The sequence below is a fragment of the Neltuma alba genome, unplaced genomic scaffold, assembly GCF_004799145.2.
Source record: "Neltuma alba isolate B1F8T4 unplaced genomic scaffold, ASM479914v2 tig00011253_pilon, whole genome shotgun sequence".
Lineage (NCBI taxonomy): Eukaryota > Viridiplantae > Streptophyta > Magnoliopsida > Fabales > Fabaceae > Neltuma > Neltuma alba.
Genome location: NW_021635968.1, coordinates 36,195 through 45,734, shown reverse-complemented (window position 1 = coordinate 45,734; position 9,540 = coordinate 36,195). Strand labels below are relative to the sequence as shown.

Sequence of the window (9,540 nt, the reverse complement as noted above, 5' to 3'; positions counted from 1 at the left end):
AGATATCATAATATAATAATCTGAACCATTCATACAAGACAGCATTTTGAACCCCACCACAATATCACTAGCAGATTTGTACGATTATTATTACATCGAATAACTAACAGTGCAAAACACAACAACTATGAAGTATGAACAATGCCCTAAAGTTGTCTCGGTTATTCAAACTAAACAAAATTTCACCAAGTCAAACTAAACAAAATTTCACCAAGAAATGCGTTATCCAGTTTGAGGCACCATCACTGGTCTCAAAGTCATCTCATCTCAGCTTCCTTTGTGGTGGAAGTGGTTGTGGATGCTGTTGGGTTCTTCTGTTTGGTCTGGGACTCCTCTGCTTGTTGCATACTTGAGATCTTTCCTGCTTCAGCCTCCTCAAGCAAAACTTGTTGATGCATTGTCTTCATCATATCCGTCATGGTTTTCTCTTCCTCTTCTAGCTGCATCTTCATTATCATCTCAGCTTCCTTGTCGATTGGTTTGAAGTATTCTTGAATGGTTGCCTCCTGCATAAAAATTAGTGTTTTGTCACACCTTGGAAATATGCCAGATAAAATACAGGCTAAATTATTCACAACTCCCTGGATTTTGGGTTACACGCAGTGATACATGTTATTTTACAGTATTTCATATTCTGCTGATTATTACTATGACAGAATCTCTAGTAAAGGGTATATCCGTAAAATGGTTATAGAGTTAGTCACGAAGAGAGAGAGAGTGAGTAGGCGCTACGTGCCTGGTAGGAGGTATATGGATTGTATGATCGTCACTCTAACGGTTGTTGAATGAATTCTGGTTTTTCTCTCTTCTACACATATCAAAGGTATCAGAGCCACCTCTCCGGTAATGGCTCCGGAGACGCGATCTAATGGGCGCTTAGGTGAACTGGAGCATCAGCTGGAGCTTCAGCAAGCCGCGATGGCATCGGTAAATGGCCGTTTGGATCAGCAAGGCCAGGATATTGCTTCCCTGAAAACGTCTGCTGCGAGATTTGAAGACTACTTCAAGGACCTGGTTGCGAAGGTCTCGGCTCTGTCAACTGAGCATGGGAAGCACGCAGAAGATGGTTCCTCTTCTTTAACTCCTCCTCGCTTCCCCGCCTTCGGTTCTTTTGCAGAAGCTTCCCATTCCTCTCCTACTTATTCTGTCTCGACGAAACAGAGTCGTGTGGAATTTCCCAGGTTCGACGGCTCAGATTTCCGTGGTTGGGCCTATCGTGTTCGATAATTTTTTGAAGTAGACGGCACTCCACCGGATCAACGCATCCGTATACTGAGTATCCACCTGGAGGGTCATGCACTTCGCTGGCATCAGACTTTTATGCGTCACCGAGCATTCTCTGAGGTTAGCTGGTCCGAATACTTCCATCAAATGGAGCTGAAGTTTGCTGATGTCAGGGAGGAGAGTCCCACAATTGGCCTTAAGAAACTACAGCAACTCGACGGTACCGTTCTTGAATACGAGCAGAAGTTTGATGAACTGCTCTCTGAGATCGACATTTCAGAGGAGGTTGCGATAAGTTTATTTGTTGGTGGCCTGCGTCCAGATATCCAGAAATGTGTTCTTAATTTCCAACCTACATCTCTTTCGAGCACGATGAGCTGTGCCCGGCGACAAGAAGGGACGATCCGAGCTTTACATGAGAACGCTCCGTCAGCAGCTCTGTTGGGTCGAAGGACAGCTCCGTCATCATCCAGGGGGCCGTCATCATCCAGGGGGCCAGGGGATTTCGTTGGGCCTCGAGCAACTGCTCCTTTGGGTTTTAACATGAGCCTAATGTCAAATTCGTCCCCCTTCTCAAAGCCCAAATCGCCCGAGTCGCTGTCCGTGCCCAAGAACTCAGCTCCCTCATTTGCAGCATCATCACCGTCGACCCCTGGGTCTTCCAAACCTTCTCGGCAATTATCAAAAAAGGAGATGGATGAGAGGAGGCGCAAGGGATTGTGCTATTGGTGCCCGGAGAAGTACTCTAGCAGCCATAGATGCAAAGAGTCGCACCTTTTTATGCTGGTGGTAGATGACGATGAAGAACATTTTGAAGATGCTTTGGAGGAACCTCCTTCAGATTCTGTAGGGACTATTAACGCCATTGAAGGGAAAGAAGGAGCATCCACCTTGAAGCTCTTGGGCCGAATTAAGAACCAACAGGTTGTTATACTGGTGGATACCGGCAGCACACATAACGTGCTAAACACATCCATTGCTAAGCGTCTCCAGCTGAAACCTCAAGAACGAAGCGATGTCATCCTCACAGTAGCCGATAATCGCCAGGTAACAGTTAATAAGTGTTGTTCGAACCTGGAATGGGAAATGGGTAATCATACATTCTCGACTGATTTCCTAGTTATGAAAATAGGAAGCTATGACATGATTTTGGGCACTCAGTGGCTGCGTACCATTGGGAAATTTTCTATGGATATGGAAGCCAAGCTTTTTGAATTCAAGGTTGATGGGGCATTACTTGAGTTGCATGGGATTGGGTATAGAGAACTTTCGAAAACTGAAGAGATTAATTCTGCACGTGATCTGGTAGTTGCAGCACATGTTTTCTTAATCCAGGATTCAACTCACCTACACTTGGGTCTCAAGATTCCTTCCCCTCTGTCTGAATGCCAGCAACGTGAGTTGAGGCATCTCTTAGAGACTTTTACGGATGTGTTTGATGAACCCAAAGGCCTGCCTCCTTCCCGCCAGTTTGATCACTCTATTCACCTTCATCATGACAAACCTATAAGTTGTAAACCCTACAGATACGGCCCTACTCAGAAGTCTGAAATTGAAAGACAAGTCCAGGAAATGCTGTCGTCTGGGATTATAAGGGAAAGTTCTAGTTCTTTTGCTGCACCGGTTGTCTTGGTTCAAAAGAAGGAGGGAACGTGGCGCTTTTGTGTTGATTACCGAAGGTTGAACGAGGCCACCATCAAGAACAAATTCCCTATTCCTGTAATTAAAGAATTGCTGGAAGAATTAACTGGAGCTACTTATTTTTCGAAGCTGGATTTGAGGGCAGGTTACCATCAAATTAGAATGAGGGCAGATGACATTCATAAAACAGCTTTCAAGACACATGAGGGGCTTTATGAGTTCCTGGTTATGCCTTTTGGGCTTACAAATGCCCCAGCCACCTTTCAAGGTCTTATGAATTCAGTTTTCAAAGCATTTTTGAGGAAATTCATCTTAGTTTTCTTTGATGACATACTGGTCTACAATAGAGATTGGAGCTCTCATCTTAAACACCTAGAGATTATTTTATCAACCTTGCGACAGCATCAACTATATGCCAAATCCTCCAAATGTCTTTTTGCTGCCACCCAAATCGATTATTTGGGACATATTATCTCTGTAAATGGGGTCCAAGCAAATCCTAAAAAACTAGATGCTATTAATTCATGGCCCATACCAACTACCTTGAAGGAGTTGAGAGGATTCCTAGGCCTTACGAGCTATTATAGAAGGTTTATAAGGCATTATGGCCTTATCAGTCAGCCTTTGACAGAGCTGCTTAAGAAGAATACACCCTTTCGTTGGTCATCTGCTGCTCAGGATGCCTTTAGTAAGCTGAAGCAGATTATGACATCACCACCGGTCTTAATCCTTCCTAATTTTGATGCCACCTTTGTGGTAGAGACTGATGCTTCTGGCCGTGGATTGGGAGCTGTACTATCTCAGAATGGGCATCCTGTAGCTTTTGCTAGCAAAGCATTGGCCCCTAACAAGAAGCCCTTATCAGCATATGAAAGGGAATTACTTGCCATCATTTTTGCTGTTAAGCAGTGGCGTTCTTACCTCTGTGGTCGTAAATTTATCATTAAAACTGACCATTTGCCCCTCAAACATCTACTGGAACAGCAGAACTTGAACCCGGACCAGTTTAAATGGCTCCATAAGTTATGGGGTTTACATTACGAGATTGTATATAGGAAGGGTAGTGACAACACAGCAGCAGATGCACTCTCTCGGAAGGATGAAGGAGGCTGTTTTGCAATCACAATTCCGGTTTCTCCTCTTTATAACAGAGTACGGGACTCTTGGTTACTTGATGACCAGCTCCAACAGTTAATTAAGGATCTGGAGCAGGACTCTTTGTCTCATTCTAAATATACTTGGCAGCACCAGTTATTAAAGCGCAATGGGAAACTTGTCGTAGGGGCTGATAAAGGACTTCGCCAGGATTTACTCCATTATTTCCATGCTGCCGGAATTGGTGGTCATTCAGGTATACATGCTACCTTTAAACGTCTCTCTTCCTTTTTCTATTGGAAGGGCATGGAAAGGGATGTTAGGAACTATGTACGGGAATGCACTATCTGCCAACGGTTCAAACCTGAGTTGGTGGCTTCACCAGGATTAATCCAACCTTTGCCTATACCAGAGCATGTTTGGACAGAATTATCTATGGATTTCATTAGCGGGCTGCCCAACTCCTACTCTAAGACTACAATCCTCGTGGTAGTGGATCGATTATCTAAAGCTGCCCATTTTTTTCCACTAAAGCATCCCTTCACAGCAGTACAGGTGGCCCAATTATTCCTGGACAATGTGGTTAAGTTGCATGGCTTCCCTAAATCCATAGTGACAGATCGAGATCCAGTATTCTGTGGGAAATTCTGGAAGGAATTATTCTGCCTCTATGGGGTCAACCTACAATACTCTTCCGTGTATCATCCACAAACGGATGGACAAACAGAAGTTCTCAATCGCTGCTTGGAGTGTTACCTCCGTTGCATGACCGGTGATTTCCCTAAACAATGGGTCAAGTGGTTGCCTCTTGCTGAACTCTGGTACAATACGACCTATCATTCTTCTATTGGCATGACCCCTTTTGAAGCTGTATATGGGGTTCCTCCTCCGGTTCATTTACCTTACATAGCAGGAGATTCTCCTAATGATATGGTTGATCGGACTTGTCTTGCAAGGGAGTTGGTGCTGCAAGTTCTCAAACAGCACTTGTTGAAGGCTCAACATCGAATGATTCAACAAGCAAATAAACATCGCACTGAACGACACTTTGAGGTTGGTGATATGGTTTACCTCAAGCTCCACCCATTTAGGAGGAATTTAATCAATAACTCCTCACTGCATAAGCTGGCTGCTAGATATTTTGGGCCCTTCAAGGTCATAAAAAAGGTGGGGCCTGTTGCTTATGAATTGCAGTTACCCCCTCACACAAGGGTGCATCCAGTTTTCCATGTTTCTCTTCTTAAGAAACACGCCGGCTCTCTTACACCAGTGACTGCCACTCTGCCTCCCATTGATGATCAGGGCCATTTTATGTTGGAACCAGAAGAAATCTTGGGCCGGAAAATTGTCAAGCGACATGATCTGCCAGTAACACAAATACTGGTCCGTTGGAAGTTTGCTAATGCTGAGGATGCGACTTGGGAAGACCTTTCAGCAATTCAACAGCAATTTCCTCACTTTCCGACGGTGGCTCCTCCAACCAATACCATCCTTGTGGACAAGGATCCTTTTTTAGGGGGGGAGTATTGATACATGTTATTTTACAGTATTTCATATTCTGCTGATTATTACTATGACAGAATCTCTAGTGAAGGGTATATCCGTAAAATGGTTATAGAGTTAGTTACGAAGATAGAGAGAGTGAGTGGGCGCTACGTGCCTGGTAGGAGGTATATGGATTGTATGATCGTCACTCTTACGGTTGTTGAATGAATTTTGGTTTTTCTCTCTTCTACACATATCACGCAAGTAATCTTCTTGACCTTTAACAATGGAAATCCCAAAATTTTTAAATGCATGCAAATAATTCCCATGCCATTAGTCTATCCCATTGTCACTAAAAGAATAAAATATTTTTTTGGCAAGAAATGTATCAGCACGTGACCTAAAATTTAAAGGGTTATAACTCAGTTTGAAGAAGTTTTCTATCCACACCAAAAAAACAAACGTTTGAGGGGTACAATAATATATTATGCTCCATTTGTAAAATAACAAAATAATTGAGGACGAGAGGTTTATTTATCCCCAAAAAAAAAAAAATTGGAAGAATTTCTGGATAAGTTTTCAAGGTCAAGGAGGCTATTTTCACATGGTTCAAATTCTAAAGTTCAACAAAGTTTGGTATTATAATTTGATCTAAAATAATACTGAAAAACCCCAGATATTTATTTGAATCTGAAGTTCCCAAATTTTAAAATTCTAGTAAAGATGCAACTTACTGTTTCTTCAAGCTTCTTGTTTAAAGCTTGCATCTCTTCTACCATACGACGAACCTCGGATAAAATAATCTGCTCAGGTATTTTTCTAACTGCTTCCTTCCTTTCTTGTGCCTTTTCCAGGGAAAATTTCACACGCATCAAAAGGACGTAAAGGAAGATATTACACAGTAAAAAGACCAAGAGGTCAAGCATTAGGTTAGTGGCATTTAAGCGCAAAATCCCCATTTGCCTTCACACTTGGAACAGAAATAGGTTAAGCTTAATTTACACCCTCGTGGCGAGCTTGATGACAAGACAGAAGACAAATTATGATGACACACAAATGAAATATCATCATTTAGCCCAGTATAAGAGCCAAAGTTTCTTCAACAAGAACACGCCTTATGTGGCGCATGTTGAAGTAGTGCTTTTTAGTACCCCAGATTGGTACATCTATAACACTTGACATAATTAATCACCTTTGGTATTCTACAGAAACTATATTACACTAACTTCCACTTACTAGATATATCATTGCTTCATTTTGAGTTGAAAAATGCTCAGGTTTCGATCCCCAGCTATCTCAGAAAACTTTCTTCCATTTTCTCAATAGATACTGAGAGTTGTCCCTTGGTTTTTACATTTTAGGATATGGTGCTCATTACTTGGGCCTTGCTTAGAGCATCAACTCAAACCGAAAACCCAAGTTCCAGCTCAAGGGTGTTTGGATAAGCTTGTTAGAAGTGATTTTATAGTGTGCGAGATAAGTACATGAGATGAGCTTTATATTGACTTGTGTGAAAGCATTTTTTTTAAGCGCTTTTAGGGGTTACCAACCACACCTGTGGGTTCTGAAAGAGAAAAGCTACTGACCCAAAATATAACTTTTAAGATATGGAACGATGCCAGACCTGCTGGAGACGGTTTTCAAGCTGCAGCCTACAAGATCTTATTCTCCATTGTTCATAACCAGAAAGGACTCGCACGTAAAATAAGGCTCTCCTCCCAAAGTCTACCAACTTGTTCATGGTGATAAATCACCAACTGCTAATTTTTCTTTCTTCTCTTTTTTTTCTTTCCCTTGGAATCTCCTGGGAAAATAAGTCCACTTCAGAATTGTCATAAGCAAAGCTTCATTGAATGTTAATTCAGCTGAAAGCTCTAAAAGAATCTATTTACAATGTTTCATTTGGCAGCCATATAGAATCAAACCTAGCCAAAATAGTCGCCAAATAAAGGAAACAAGTTACCCAAAAATAAAAACCAAAGGACTTGGGCATTTTAATTTCACATCCTCAAAACAAATAAAAGAAATGACCATTAACCTCAACTTTTAAGAAATCAAAAGAACTTAGTCTTCCCAAGAGTCTTGGTTCAAGTGGCACTTAGTCTTTCCAAGAGTCTTGGTTCAAGTAGCACTTCCTTGGAAATTATAGGTGCTTATTTCCAGGCAAGGCTTCATAAATGAGGTTTGATTCCCCACTCCCCCTCCCCCAATAGGCTCCCAGCTGGCACCAAAAGCTTGTTTCCTCCATTCAATTAATACCAAGGAGCCTAATAGCCTACTAGTAATCAAGAATAACAATTATAATTGATTAAAAGTAAAAAAGTTAGAAAAACACACAATGAGAGCTATACTTGAATGATTTGAAGGAAAAAATTACAGGAAAATTTACCTGCATGCATATATAGAAAGTTAGTTCTTCATATAATTTTTCTAATCATAGCAATACTGTAACGGAATCTTGTATGTTTGTTTCATAAGAAAATCCTGGATAAGTTACAATTATTTACCCCCCTATAGTTAGGTTTGCAATCACTTTGCACCTGTTTCAAGTCAAATTACATCTCAAGGTGAACCTTTGATCATACGCCACACCCCACCTCACCTTTATCGCTTGAGCAAGCATCAAATGGCCTGGCTCGAGTCAAATTTTAGAAAACATTCAATGCTGATATAGCGTTTCAAAGTCAGACTTGGTTACAAGAAAAAACCTTTGCCATGTAGGACATGAGAGAGAGCAGGGAGCCATTGGATTCTCAGCCGGACTCTCAAAGCAGTACAAACAAAGGGAAAGAATATATGCATAAGGTAGAATGCTAGAAACACCACAGTAAGAAAATTGCTTCAGATAGGGAAATTCTGAGAGGTAGGAGTGAAAGCCACTGAAAAACGGAAGAATACTAAGCTTTAAGGACTACTAATTCTAAGTTTGCTCCTCACATCCATATGACAGTAAAACGGGCAAATATAATCGCCCAAATTCGCATGCCACTGGAACGAGATAAATGTTAAAGCGGGAAGTAACAGAAATTACCTAACATGTTGACAAACAATCGAGAATTGAAAAAGAGATCGTCACCATAAAATCGATATTTAAAAATAAAATTCCCACATATAGTACGGAGAAGGAACTGTTAATTCATGGTTTGGACATTCAATGCCACGTACCCAAATTTGTCAAGATCCCATAAAATAAGGTTCACGGACAACCCCACATTTGTTATTAAAACCCCACATCAGGGCAATCGAACTTCTCCATAACAAACCTTGGCACGAACCCTGTTCAAGAAAAGATCCGATAGTCGATACCAGATGATTTCCTGAACAGGCTCCATTGCAGGAGAATAAAAAGCGGAAAAAGACTATAAATAAGATTGAGAAAAACCAACATAACCATTTGATGAGCCCGAGCTGACGTAGACCAATGGCTTGACGATGGCGACGGCGAACGACTGATTAAGACAAGCTTGGGGTGCGAACCATTGCAGTCAGTAGAAAGGGTGTAGTACTGTAGCCGATAGCGTCGACTCAGCGGCGAAGGGTGCGAAGGGTATAGATAGTCATTTCAGAAATATGAGATGAGTTAAATTAAAATGTATAAATAGTGTGATTTAAAATAGAGTTTAAAAACCATAATGGATAATTAATTTAGAAGCCAAATAGGTGTTATGATGAAGCAGTGAAACGAAACAGCGGCTCTAAGTTTTAACATAACAATTAGTTGAAAGGTGGGATTTAATTCTAAATATAAAAGTTTAATTAATTTTATCTTTTATATTTATATTTGTTTAAACTAATTTATTTTAGATCTACTGAAAAGGGCAAGTCTATTACAACATGGTGTTTCCGTTAGAAGAAATACACACATTCAGTATCTGATAATGTCTTGAATAAAATTACTTTCAATAGTAAGATATCTATGCGTAAGAAAAAACTTATAAACTACTATATAATCTAATTTTAAATAAGAAATTTTTTAGATGTATTGGGTGATATTTGTTACAATTAATTAATTTTTTTAAAATATATTTAAATTAATTTTTTTTAATATTTGATCATGTACAAGAAAAGTAAAATAACAAAATTACCCTTCACAAC

At 40.5% G+C, this 9,540-nt stretch overlaps 1 protein-coding gene across 2 annotated transcripts; it reads right to left on the bottom strand.

The window, feature by feature from the left end:
- Positions 1-196: 196 nt before the first annotated feature.
- Positions 197-8,931, bottom strand: LOC114763099 (uncharacterized). Of its 2 annotated transcripts, none has more exons than XM_028952704.1 (4): positions 8,832-8,931; positions 7,070-7,249; positions 6,180-6,290; positions 197-506 (listed from the first exon to the last, which is right to left on the bottom strand). In XM_028952704.1, exons 2-4 carry the CDS (start codon positions 7,184-7,186, stop codon positions 258-260), a joined length of 477 nt encoding a protein of 158 aa, XP_028808537.1. In that variant the 5' UTR covers positions 7,187-7,249; positions 8,832-8,931; the 3' UTR covers positions 197-257. The 2 variants fall into 2 exon arrangements, with proteins under 2 accessions (XP_028808537.1, XP_028808539.1); XM_028952706.1 differs by having other exon boundaries at positions 8,837-8,931.
- Positions 8,932-9,540: the final 609 nt, after the last annotated feature.